The 14228-nt window shown below is 35.7% G+C and overlaps 1 protein-coding gene across 2 annotated transcripts in view; it reads left to right on the forward strand.

The window, feature by feature from the left end:
• The window catches only part of AK9 (adenylate kinase 9), a 70162-nt gene that overhangs the window by 1678 nt on the left and 54256 nt on the right, over positions 1-14228 (forward strand). For both annotated transcript variants that reach the window (XM_064447478.1, XM_064447477.1), the window contains exons 2-8: positions 72-202; positions 2648-2711; positions 5834-5886; positions 5971-6067; positions 9963-10075; positions 12284-12454; positions 13163-13288. In XM_064447478.1, the coding sequence (XP_064303548.1) occupies positions 72-202; positions 2648-2711; positions 5834-5886; positions 5971-6067; positions 9963-10075; positions 12284-12454; positions 13163-13288 (755 nt within the window). The remainder of the gene's footprint in view (positions 1-71; positions 203-2647; positions 2712-5833; positions 5887-5970; positions 6068-9962; positions 10076-12283; positions 12455-13162; positions 13289-14228) is intronic.

The raw sequence follows: 14228 nt of genomic DNA on the forward strand, positions 1-14228 counted from the left end.
ACTTTTAAGTGTCATTTTACACATATGTAAGCTACCGTATTTTATAACAAGCTTTTTTTTTTTTCTCCCAGTGTTAGACAATTTTATGGCTTCACAAAAGGAAAAACAGGCTCAGCCCTTTACAGACATCTTTGATGAAGATGAAGCTGAAAAATCCTTCCTGTTGTCCAAGCCCACTTGCTTAATTATCCTTGGAAAGCCAGTAAGATGTCTGATAGAAGTTTTTTCTTCAGCTATTCTGCTAACGATTTTACTTTTCTTTCCAAAACATTAGTTTAGTGACACTGCCAAAAAGATCAAAGACCTACCTTTTTTATCTTTTCCATTTTGCTAATCCTGCAGAGAGTGATAAAGATTCTGATGTTATTTAATGAGGCCAATTTTTGGCCTGAGTGACCAGTCAATTACAATCAGAAGTGTTATTACTGTAATTAAAAGTCACATGTTGGTCAAAATTTTCTTCTTTTTTCGCATTGGCAACTGAACTGTTTTTATATTATTTCAGGATTCTAACTTTTCCAAAGCTTAACAGATTAAAGACATAAATAGGCATAAATGAACCTTCAGGTTAGTGTACTGATTTACAGATATACAATAAGGTATTAAATATTTTAACTTTAATGCAAAACTTTGATGTAATTATATGTCATATATTTGGGAATAAGGTATCCTGATAAGGAGATTGGTACTATATTTTAACTATAATTCAAGGTCTCTCTTTTTCTCATATAAGTCAGGTCACAAATTTGTGGCCTCCTTTACTTAGGAAAATTTGGTATTTTGTAATCCTAGACTTCTCAGACTTCTTTTCCCAGATGTAGGAGAGTCTACAGGTGCTTTTACATTAGTGCCTTAGTTTGTTGAAGGGAGTTCTTTTTTGGTGCAAGTTTGCCTTATGTCTATACTGAATCTGGTATGCACTTAAACACAGCACTGGTGCCCTGAAGGCTGCTTTCCTCTTGAACACTGTTGTCCGTGAAAGGTGCCTTCAGAGCACCCAACTTCCAGTGTGAACACAAGGTCCTCCAGCAGCCTGTCCTCTGCCTTTGTGTGTGATGCCATTAGGTACCACAACAGAGTCTGAAATGATCATATGGAAATCTGCTTTGTGCTGCCTAGCAGGTAGAGGGATAAATGGTGTGTACCTGCAACTGGTAACCAACCCAAACTTCAGTGCCAGTTGACCCACCAGGCAAGCCCCAAGTCAATGTCATAGAGCTAAGATACAGCTACGTTTCCTTTCTTCAGAGACTTTTACCAGGCTGGAAGGCTCCCAGTCCCTAGTGTTTACACAGGTCTGCATCCTTTCTTACTCCTTGGCTCCAGTTGCTGGGTAGTGCTTGGCTGCAAGTCATTACATCTGATCAAACTGAGAAAGGAGGCAGGATGGCATTCTGCAAGTGGATGAGACGCGAACATCACAGTGAGACCATATAAGGTGGTAGCCAGCAAATGTGCCGTATGGTCAGCACAAGACCTGACAGTGCATTCAGCCCAGTAGAAAACTACAGTGGACTGGCTCACCTACGTATAAACAAACATCAAATTTCTAACCTTACATGAAAATTGTAACTTTACATTTTTATAGACCAAACCACCACAAAATACTCCTTGAAAGCCAGTGCAAGAACATATAAGAAATAGATACTCTCATCTGAAATTATGGTCTTCAGTAAATGGTTGATAATAATACATATTTTAATAAAGGGTTGAAATTCCACAGGCCTGGATGAGAGGGGAGGGAATTAAATATTCTGGGTTTATGATAATATCTTTTATATATATGGCTGATGTGTACAGCATCTATCTTACTTAAGATATTTCTTTGACGTTAAAAGTACAGTGCCATTAAAGGAAAACCAAATCCATATATCCTCATCACACTTGTAAGATGTAAGGTATGAGTAGGCTGGAGTGTTTGCTGATATGCTGTTAACTGGAAATGTGATTTATTTGTGCTTTTTTACTGCTTTTAATCCAAAATTTATCTAGGGCAAACAGACTGTCAAAAAATACCTTGTACGCCCTAGAAAAAGGGCATAATCCTAAGGGTGGAAGATGGCGAGTTTTGCAAAATCCCGTTCAGGTAGCTGTACTCCTAGAGGCCTTGTTATTCTTGGTTATGTTGGTTCCCCTGGATTAATGTGATAAAATAAACATTTTGTCAGTATCTAAACCAAATTTATGGACTAACAAGGGCAGGCTTTACGTATTCATTGTTTTAGTCAAAGAACACTATCCCTATGGATCTTACTCAGGAACGGCTGAACAGGTTTGCATCATAATTTGGTTTGAGACTGAAGATAATAAATTTCAGTCCTAAAGAGTTTCTCATAGGAATTTATGGGCAAATCATAGATGAGTTTTAGATAGAGTCACTCAGAAACAAAGTCAGTATAATTACTTTGGAAATAATTAACTGCAAAGGACAGTAACAATATATTAGCAATGCTAGGCAGTATAAAATAGAGGATGGTATTAAAAAGAGTGTTTGTCTTTGCCCAGTGCGTAACTCAGAGGCCCTGATCCTGGTGGTAGCTTTTAATTGGTTTTATAACATGAAAATGTATTCTTTATTGTGTAATATGTTTGGGGTGTTTTTTCCTTCTGCCTGTTTTTATTCTAAATGTGTATTTTTCATTTTAAGGGTTCTGGAAAGAAAACATTAGCTAGAAAACTAGCACAAATATGGAAATGCATTTTCATAGAAGGTAAACGTACACTCTATTTGGAACATAGCATTGGCTTCATATCTTTTGGTTTAGAATATCCTCGCTGTTCCTTGTATTTAAAAATTACATGTTTCCAGTTGCAGTAAAGACTACTGGTAAGGACCAAGTAACCATTTTGCCAGAAATGCAATTGCTGAAAAATGGCCATCTAGTTACAGAAAGGCTTAGAAAATAACTTATTAGTAGTAGTATTATTAGTATTGGTATTAGTATTAGTATTATTGCAGAAGGGGATATATGTGACACACAATAATCAAGCTGTATCCCCAATCCTGTAAGGGGATTCATGTGACCTTTATTGTTCACATGGAGGCAACTCATTCAACTCCAGAGAGTACATGGATTTTCCAATAGACCATGAAAAAATAGGAGGATCTTTCCTTTCTGTTTGTGCAGTGCCTAATATAAGGGGGGATGTACTCCAGGAAAGAGAAGCATAGCTTTTGTGTCAGTATAAGTAATAATGGGAGGAATGGGAGCTGGCACTTTCAAATTTCTAAAACAATAATATCCTATGGCTTATTTCAGAAGATGTAGTCAATTTCTCCCACCATGCATTTACCAGAATACAAAATATTGTTTCATTTTCTAAGCTATGCAGGTCCATCTCTGGCAGTCTCTCTCATCAAAGATTTTTGAAGATCTGTAGAGTAAAACCTATTGCTTACAACATTATCTTATTCCCTATCAACACATCGCTAGAAATTTTTTTTTTTCCATTTCAAGGCATCTCAGCAAGAAAGTAGGTTCCTACTAAAAATAATTAAGTTTCTGGTGTTTTTCTTTTGTACTAATTTTGTCAGCAGTAACTAAAAGAAAATTTTAAATCTGTAATTTTATAAAGCCCTGGTAATAGTTTTGTATCCCTGACATTATAATGCACAAATCTTGATTTATTCACTTAACTTTTATGAAAAAAGAAACAGTTTCCACCAGATTTGTCCTACCAGTTTGAAGGCTAATATATATATATTTTAAGTAGAAGACAGCACATAATAACCTTAAATATGAAGCAATTTCTTGAGTTCCTCTTTGGGGGCATCAAATTATAAATCTGATTTTATGATATATATGTGTACCTTTATTCTTATTATAGACTCTTTGTATATCGATCTTTATTGCATTTTTTTATTCTAAGTGTGCCCCCTAGTACTTTTTATTGTTCTAATAAAAGCCCTCTAGTGGACAGTGTAACACTTCATATTCCTGTGAATACACAGGCTTATTTATCAAATAAAGTATTTTTGTCTTATGTTGAAGATTTGGAATTATAATATGGTAAAATTCAGTTTTAATAAAGTGCATTTTTGAATTTGTAAATATAGAATTTTTAATTCATAGGATTGTCTAACAAAAATTTAATACCCAGTCCGAAACATAGATCAGACCAAAATCAGAAGAGACCTTAGGAACATACTTAAGCCAATCCGCACTGAATGTATTTAAACCATTACTGACAACTGTCTATTAAATTTGTTTTTAAAAAGCTTTAGGCAGTCTACCTCTGTAACACAGTCTTTGCCATTAGAAAGTTTTTCTTAATGACTGATACAAATCTCACTTATTGCATTTTTATGCCTTATTTCTATTAGATTCAAAGAATCATTTCTTCTCTTTTGCTCGTAATATTACTTTCAAACTTTTGTCTAGTGTACCTACACAGGTACCCTCTCACACATTCCTTCAACTTTTGTTAATAGTGTTTTTTTCATTTTCCACATCAAAAAAGAAAGAAACTCCACCACCTCTCTGAGCAACACTTTCCAGTGTTTGACCACCTTCATGATGAAAAATTGCTTCCTAATTACCCCACTGGAATTTCTCATGTTCCTACTTCTGTTTGTTGCTTCCTGTCCTACCTGCACTTCTGTGAAGGCGGTGGTTCTGTCTTTGTGCCTTCCCATTAAGTAGCTTTAGACAACAATAACAGCTGCCCTGTTTTCTTCAGGCTGAGCGAAGCCAGTTCTTTTGGCTTCTCCTAGTACGTTCAAGACTTTTAATCATCTTGGTGCCCTCCACTAGACTGTCTCCAACATATCGATATCTATCCTGCGCTGTGTTATTTATTTAAAAAATAATCAAAGTTAGAGAATTACTAAATAGGAAAGGTGTTCACAGTCTTTTTAATTTGACAAAATACCTTCCATCCATTTACTCAATGAATAGGTCAATACTCTTAAACAGAACAGGGGCCAGGTACACATACAGCACTGATTTCCAGTTGTCTGTGGTGTTTGTTAATACCTTCCCCGCCGCAGTTTGGGCCCATGGCAAATAATGCTCTCTCAAACACCTGTTCATAGTATGAAGGATTGTATGCGTGACAGTCATCATTACTAGTAGGAACAGTTTGGAAACAGCCACCGTGATCTGGGGAGAAAGATTTTAGCTGTATAGGCATGAGCCACCTGGCTTCAGGACCTTCCCCTGGCCTGGTTTATCAATAATAGAGATGTAGCCATAAGGGTCATTCTTGAAAACTTTCATGAGTGTCTGCTTATTTCAATGGTATAGAAGTGTGAAAGACTGTCACTGTCCACAGAGACAGAGGGCAGGCCTTTGAATTTGGTAGGTGTCAAATTTAGTATTTAATTTTAGATAATTAGACTATATAAGAAGTAGGTTTTTAAGGGCTTTTTAAAAAGTCCTTAAACCTCTCTTTTAAAAACCCTTTAGACACACAACTGTTTTTGCATGTCTAAACAGTTCTTTTTTCTAAAACTTGCTTTTAAAATTTGGGAAGTGTTTGAGCTCAAATACTCATATCTGGATTACACAGCAGTCATGCTAATTTGATATAAATCAATAGTTAAAATAATCCTGCAAGGCTGCTGTTGTGCATTTGTCTGTAGTATACATAGGACTAAACTGTAGGGAAAAATATCTACATAGACATTGCCAGAAGGCACCAAGCTCTGGACGGACAAAATATAATAATGTCCCTAAATAAAAAGGCTGTTCAAAAATAGTCTGATTGCTTGGAGCACACATATATACTTGTATGAGTGTGTGCATGTATGTATCTCTGCATGTACGTGTCTGTATATAAAATATTTCTGATTAATTATTTTAATTTTATTCCATCTGATGTGCTTTCTCAGCTTTGGAAGTAATTCAAATGAATATTCATGAAGAAACAGAATATGGGCTTAAGGTAAAGGTCTAATCTTCTAGTAAGTTTTGTCACATTCTTGCCAAATACATATTATATGAGACTATGTTTTGCGTTTTACCTTAGTGTCAAGAATTGCTTTTTAAAGGTCAAAGTATTTCTGAAGAACTGGTTACAGAAATGATTCTGAAAAAGATTGAGTCACCAGAAGTTGCTCATTTTGGTAAGTATATTTACATCCTAAACTTCTTAGAATGAGCTAGCTATAATTTTCCCACACTTTGCATCCATTACTGCTCAAATATAATTTAATTTCTCTTAGACAGTAGCATCTTTTCTTGTGCTCCTCAGGTAAACTGAGAGTGTATTTAGGGACTAATATATTAATATGAGAGATCAGAACGTGTCACACCAATCCTATGTTGTGTTAATTTTGAGAAAATGAGTTTGCCCCAAATTTTAAGTGTTGCTATGGCTCTCATTTGACAATATTATCTGTTTAGAAGAGTATTAGGATTTAAAATACTGATTTTTTTTTTCTTGAATACTTCTATAACAACAACAAAAATCCACCAGCAAAAATATTTTAAACATTTAAAATAATGAAAAAGAAGGAAACCAGATTATTTAAAAAGTGAAGTATTACAGTCTCTTGTTTTTCTTAAAACATTGTTTATTCCCTTTGCATTTTATCACTGAAAGTAAGCTACATGAGAATAGTATTGGTAGTGGTAATAATTCTTCTTTTTGAGGAAAGATTATGTTAATTGAGGCTGTTAAGACTAGTGCTGCAGATCTTGCTAGAGTCTGAACCTGCTTTCCTGAAGAGAAAACAAATATATGCTAAGTGGAAAGAAAGTAAAAGAAAATGTAATTTCTTCTTCTGCTGCTGTCTTTTATTTAAAATTTCCATTAAAGGAGAGAGACAGGTATAATGCCAAGAAAATGTTAAGTTTCTACTGCTCTGAAAACTAGCACTCTTCTATAAGTTTTCAGTTGCAATGGTTTTTGTTCCCTTTCTAGTCCAAGGCTCAACAATTTTGCAAAAGATGGCAGCCTTACCTGGTGAAACCAGGCTTTTAAAACAGTAGGCAAAAGACAGAGAAATAAAGAAGAAAAAAAAAAAAACAGATGAGGAGAAAACAAAAATTTGAGGGAAGAAGCAGCAGCAGAAATACCAGTCTCTTAATCCATATGTCAGGACTTTAATAAAAGCGTTAAGAGATGTCTGTGTTATCTGAGTTCCCCTCTTTGAGTCAGTCTGATGATGAATGGTGAATAAGATGTGTGTATCACAGAGGACCACAAAGATCCTAGAGACTGTAAACATGACTATAAAGTTGATAAAAGTTTGGTTCTTGTAGCCAAAATATTTTCTGTATTACAGATGCCCAAAATTAGCAAGGTATAGAATAACCTACATCCTCACTATTTTTTCCTACCAACTGGAACCCATCTCCAAAACCATTTTTTGTTAAGTATTTTCCAGTTCCAACCACTGTTTAGCAACTATTTTAATATAATCCTTGGGAAGCTTAAGAAGGCTTTCAGCAGGAACTAATCGATCAATTGGCTATTACTTATTCATTAAAGATTTTAGGAACAATGTTGTATGAAAGGCTGTTTCTTACTTTTAACTTTTGTTTTAGCATTGTAAAATACAAGTTTCTAACAGTACACATAGTAAGGGATTCTTTTCAGTTACAGTCTTCTGACTTAAACACTAAACACATTATGTTGGAAACTGTTGTGTCAGAGGTATTCAGAGTGCTAAACCAAATTATAATATTTAAAAATTGCGAGTCACTAAAACCAGATTTATTTTTGTTTTACTTATAAAGGAGGTCAGATATGAAGCTTCTAAGCTATTTCTTGACATAAACAGCATCTCTTTTTAAAATAACATAGGCACTGAAGGATTGGAAAATAACAAACATACCTGTACTTTAGGGTATTGTAGGTGAGAAAATACAGAATTATAACTTCTATGTAGCTGATATGCTTGCTTTTTTCTTTTTTAATAGAACAAGAATATAACCAGAAGTTCATATCATGTTAATCTAAATAATATTTGCAAAGGAATAATCTATGTCATTATCACAAGGGAAAACTGCTCAATTAGCATGATTTAAATCAAATCAGGCCAAAGTTGCTTATTGATTTATTAATGGCAAGTAATTAACTGGCAATCAGTGAACTGGCAGTCAGTGAAGAGGTTCATTATCAGCCACACAACAGACAAACCACAGCACTAGGCACTTCCCAAATATTAATAAACACTTTCAGATTTCTAATCACCCTTCTAAAACTAATTCCAAAGAGTATACTCAGACTTGCATGGTTATGCAGGCAAACCCTCTCTCAAAGATGGGTGGAAGTTACGAGCACATGTTCCCTTTTCTGGGAATGCATGTTCACCTGTTTAAACACACTTTCTGTTGGAAATATGAGTGCTCTAGCTTTCTCTGCTGTGCCATTTCCTACAATCCACACACCAGTGAGAAAGCTCCATGCAAGGTCATAGACACCCACTGGAGGTGTGGGTCACTGCTTGTTTAACCCTGTTCTGTCAGTCCAGCACTTGAAATGCAGGCTACTCGCAGCATTTGATAGGGATGCTGCTCTGTCAGGCTAGACAAAGTTGTGATGCTAGCACATGAAACTTGGTTTAGCTGCTGTTCTTCTACCTTATTCTCACTCTAAAGCGTCTTTCCCCAGCCACAGATGTTAATGCTTCTTTAATATTTCTTTCCAAGATGACTCCTCTCCTCAGAAGTTTCTTGGTAATATCCTGGTTACTATTTGATCTTGGTTGATACTTGTCTTTGGTAAACTTCATCATTTTTAGTCTCCCCACAACATTATCAGTTTGGGGGCAAACACTGTCTCAGAAAACAGTTTGGGAGAATCTATTCCCTTGTTACACTCCCATTCCTCTCATATCAGCTGTTGTTATCTGGGATGTGTTGATAAGCAGAGGCTGTGCAGGCTTGAACATCTCACTACCTGTTAGAATTCTCTGAAGATATCAACTACTTAGAATCCAGGATTTGCATTTCCTACAGGAATGACGATACATTATGCTTTCTCTTGGTCATCCTCTTCTATAAATTTTGCATCTATGGGTAGTAGCTCTCCAAAGAAGGAGGAGTCTTCAGTCCTAGTACCTCTTGCAAAGGCTGGTGCTATGTTTTTGTGCTGCATAGACTTGGATTTAAACATTATCACATAAAATTCTAACCATTTGGAGCATGCACCATTTCTTTAAGGGAATATTCTCATTATTAGGCTAAAAAAACCCACCTGATTCTTGCTGAGTCTGTCATTCTGGCCTCATGAATATTGAGCTCCTTGCTATACAGTAGTTCTTACTGCACTGCATACAGCCATCAGTAGTTACAGTTCTCTTCTAGGAACTTGAAGCCACAAGTTCATCTGTGAGGTTGAGCACTCTAATACTAGGAAGAAAGTATTATTACCACCATGCTTGTCATATGTAGTCAGTGTGTGTTTGCCAGAGAGGACTCTGCATTGTGAATCCTGAGTGAATGGATGCTTACGAAGTTAGGTGCCTCAGTATGCATATTGTGTGCATGAGTAGTGCCTCCTTTTGAGAGGATTTAACATCCAGGAGCACTATGTATCTCAGAGAATTGTTTAGGAGAAGACCTTTAAAGGTTGTATAAAAAGCCTAGACTCCTAGTTTAAATGCTTTGTATCATACAGAGGCTACTTTCTGCAATGCCTTTTACAAAGTTTTTAGTGGCAAAAATGGTCACTAAAAGCCTGTTACTTTTTAGGCACTACAATATCTGAGCTAGGGGCATGAAGCAGGTAGTCTGAATATGATCTTTAATGTCTACATGTTTCTTACAGTTCTTAATTCAGTTATCAAACTTTGACAGTCCTATATCAAGCTGAACATAACACACTTTTTTTGCCTGTATTTCATCTGAAGTAGACATGGGTGCACAATTTCTTTAATAGTGTTATATAATGTACATGGTTAAAAATTGTGCCACTAAATAGAGGTATTTTTTTAAAGGAAATGAGTATGACTGGTTCTATATTTGATGTAACCTTCTAAAAGATATCTTTAATAAAAATGTATTTGACAGGTTATGTTCTCAGTGGATTTCCTTCTCTCTCAGAGGAATACATGACTGTTTCACAGCAAATAGAGAAAATAAAGAATCTAAAATTAAAACCAGATTTCCTGATTAACATTAAGGTAATGTCATCTTCAGTAACTTGCTAGACATTTTCCTAATTATTAGTAGACTCACATGCTGCATTACTCAAAAAATAATATTTTCCCCTGTGCATTTGAGTATAGTACTTATTGAAGAATAAGAAATTGTTCTCGTTTGTATTGGAATGGAATTGCACTAGTTTGGTCCATTAGAAGCATTGCTCATGTGAAATAATGAACATTTCCTAAAACTTCAGTAGCAGTTACAGTCTTTGCACCTCTATCAGTTGGAAGCTACAGGCTTTCAAGAAAAGAAAACTTTGAATAACATTATTATTATTATGGGATTTTGGATACATATATATCTGGCATTCATGTGTTTCAGGAAGAAACTTTTCACATATGGAAGATAGAAAGCAAATTGTTTCATTTTTTACTCACTAATTGTGAAACTGCTTCTTAGTCATTATTAATTCATCTCATGTATGAATCTCAATTTCTTGATGAGTAGTAATGTGATATACCAGGTACTTCACAAAAGTGACTCTGATATAACCAGAGAAAGGTAAGTCATCATTAGTGTAGGATTAAGAGGACCTTCTCACTGGAAAGAATGGACTTGCTGGCTATGTCCATATTAGTAAGCAAAACAAGGCAAGAGCGACTCTTCAGGCACCAGGCCAATTGGTTTGGCAGAACACAGTTAACCTGTCTTGTTAGTCAGAATGGGGTGGCTGTGTCCCAACTGCCTGCTGGGAAAGGCCCTAGGCCTGTGCCATTCTCCAAATTGTCCCCAGCTATTCACCAGGGAGAATACTAGCTAGCCCACACCAAACTTTGCCAGACTCCGTGCAGACAAACTAATGGTAGTATAATCAAGAACAAGGGTTCAAGCCCTTCCTCTTGCAATGTTTTGTTTATTAGCAAATAGATTATTTCCGTCTTTTATTCTGTATGTGAAGAATAAGCTGCCAAGGCAACTCTGAATAATCAACCTCTGGTGTTGTCCTCCATCCTCACTGGGATTTTGATTCTAGTTGTCATGTCTATGTGGTTTGTCAGATGCTAAGCTTCAGTGCATGGACCTAGTCTATCACTTTGCCAGATTTAAGTCCATGCTTGTTTTAATGACAAGGTTCTTTACATTCCATACTTTTGAGACTTAATTTGTTTGACCATGCATAAGGAAAATTTGTGAATGCCTACTTCAAACCTTTTTTTCTATGCTTATGGAAAGATCTTAAAACATCAGAGAAGCACATTTTTGTTCTGCTTTTCAGGTAGTTTTGATTCTTTCAGCTACAGAAAGGCTGAAAGAGGTGAGGAAAAATAATCTTTTCAATGTTAACAAAGTCAGATATTGATCCCTGGAATGGATGGACTCCTTAAACAGCTTGCTAACAGCCACAATTCTAAGGAGGAGTCAAACAGTCCATAATGCCATGATGTAGAAAGAAGGCTCTCGGTGGAGCCTATAGGAGTGGCACACCCAGTATTATCTTAGTTTGGAAGTGGGGAGGTGGAAATGGTCATAGACTGTTAGCTTTTAGTTGAAAGGAATGTTTTAGTTAGGGTAAATGTTTTAGTTAGCATGTTTAGTTAGGAATGTTTTAGTTTGGATGAACTTCTTAGGCAGACCTCTCAAATCTTAGATGTTAATAATTTTACCACTGCAGACCATGTACAGATTTCTCTGTGTTTAATGTTAAACAAAATTTGTGTCTGCAGGGCTTTTTATGGAAAGATCATTGCTTACTCTTCCAGAGCTCCAAACCGCTGAACTCTTTTAGCCTCTGGCACAATGGCACTATGCATTTGGCTAATAGTAGAGCTCTGAGAGGTCAGAGGCACCCAGTAAAACTGACAACCTTGCTCAAATCCAAACCACTTTGGCATTAATTGCAAGAGCAATCACAAACCTGTCTGCAAAATACTTTTATCAATAAACTACACCTACTCTTGTTATACTACAAGGTATAACTTGCATGGTAAAATGTTCTCAGGTAGTGGCTACACTCCTGATATGGAATGTAAAATGCTGATGGGGAAAAACTATGCAAGTGTTTAAGTCTTTCTTCAATATTTGCTGCTTTTGAAAATTTTGTTTACTCAGAATGTATTGGAGAAGTTTATGAATAAAATATTTGCCAAACAGACCCCTACTCCTCATTCTGCAGTTTTCTGAAAAATAATATTATAATAGCAGTACAATAAACACATTGTTTCCTTTTAATTATTCTTTGCTAGTGTTCAGATTATGACTTGTGCCAAAGAATATCAGGACAAAGGCAACACCCTGATTCAGGGCAGGTATATCAGAGGAACCAGTGGGATCCTAATGTTATTGAAAAGCGTAAGAAAGAGAAAGATAAGCATGAAGTAGAGAATGAAGAAGATGATGAAGAGCAGGAAGATGAGGTAAATATTGCTAATTTCTAAACAGTGCAAAGTATTATAATGTACTTTAGACAAAGCAGAACAAATTCTGATATTCTAAAATACCACCATACTACATTATGAATTAATTTCGCTCAACTGTATTCTTAATTCAGTTTCTGTTCTGCTTTAAGAGATGTGGGATAATACTTAAATGGTAGGTTTAAATGACAGCAAATGGTCAATATTGTATAGCTTATTCTGGATTCTGTCTCTAACTCAGAAGTCACTGAACTGTTTCTTGCCATAAATTAAAGGGTGTATCAGGAGGATGGTGACTCTATCTTGGCTGTTTCTTGGCTTATGCAAATAAGATTTCTTAACTTCTGTTCATTGTAGCAAGAGTTACTAGTATTTCCAGGATACTATCTTGTTTTCTGGTGTTGCTGTTAGACTACTAGAAATGGATTATTTTTTTGGGGGGGTGAAGATATTAATTTTGAATTCAGGTTGAATTGCTCTGGTTTATAATGCTGGCCAGAGATTTATCAGTGCAAATTCTGGGCACATTTCTCTCAATTTGCAGAAACTACACTTCATCAGGATAGGATCATGGTCAGCAATCACCAGTCTAATACTCATTGCAATATTCTGGAAAGCTACTTTGTTCACTTTTGAGTAAAGACAAAAATTAGGTTAGTACATTATTTTATTTCAGTATCTTGAAATATTTAACTTTTCATTCTGCAGACTGCAGAAGATCCACTTAAGATGTCAGAATTTTTACATCAATTAGTGCAGAGGCCTGAAGATGTTCTTGAAAATGCAGAGGAAAGACTTGGAACATATAGGGATATAATGCTTCATCCTTTAGAAGTAAGAAAAAGCAAAATAATATGGTTATGCATAGCAAAAGATTTTTTAAAAATATCTTGCACTGGGTTTTTTGGTTTTTTTTTCAATTTGGTAGTTATTGTATGGAGGTGAGCACAAGGCATGCTACAATACAGCCCCAAGTTCCAAAATTCATGCTGAAATCAATGATACAAAGTTGTCATATAAAGGTGGTGTTTCTACTCTGGAGTCAAGATAAAGTAACTTCAAGCTTTAAAAGTTAAACCACACCTGCCACTGCAGACACTTCCTAAATCTAGGAAGGGAAGTATTTGAAGAGCCCGGTGTAACACCACTGTTACCAGAGTCCATTTTAGCATGCAGTCCCATGAGAAATCTGCTCTTTGTATCCATTGCCTTCCACTCCAATAGATTCCCTTCCTCACCTGCTTCATTGCCTGCAGATTTATATACACAATAATTAGTCCATCAGTTTGATTTATCACCTATTTTGTTTCTGCAGCTGTGACATTGTTCTTTTCTTTCCTTGTTGTGTTCAGAAAAGTTGGATTTACTATGTATCTCCTGCCCCCCCACCCCCCCAAAACAAAAAACCAACCCCCAAAATCTAACAGAACAGGTCATAAGCAATAATTTGTTCTCTTTTTTTTAGCTGCACACTTGACAATTGCTATTTATTTATGCCCTTCAATTTCCCTATGGATTAGATAAACCTATAGATAAAATTGTGTGAAACTGGTATAATGTTCTTTGCTAGAGTAACAAACTTGTTACTGCTGTGAAGGGGAAAGCAGAAAACGATATCTTTAATCATTATACAATCTCACATGGATTTCTCTTAAGCAAACTAATGGAAAGTTGTTTAGATTTAATTACTACAGGATTTACACCAAATTTGAACACTTACAACATGTTCCAATAGTTGGTGGGTCTTACTTAGACTTCACTAATGATGCATGTA

Source organism: Phalacrocorax carbo, chromosome 3, assembly GCF_963921805.1.
Source record: "Phalacrocorax carbo chromosome 3, bPhaCar2.1, whole genome shotgun sequence".
Lineage (NCBI taxonomy): Eukaryota > Metazoa > Chordata > Aves > Suliformes > Phalacrocoracidae > Phalacrocorax > Phalacrocorax carbo.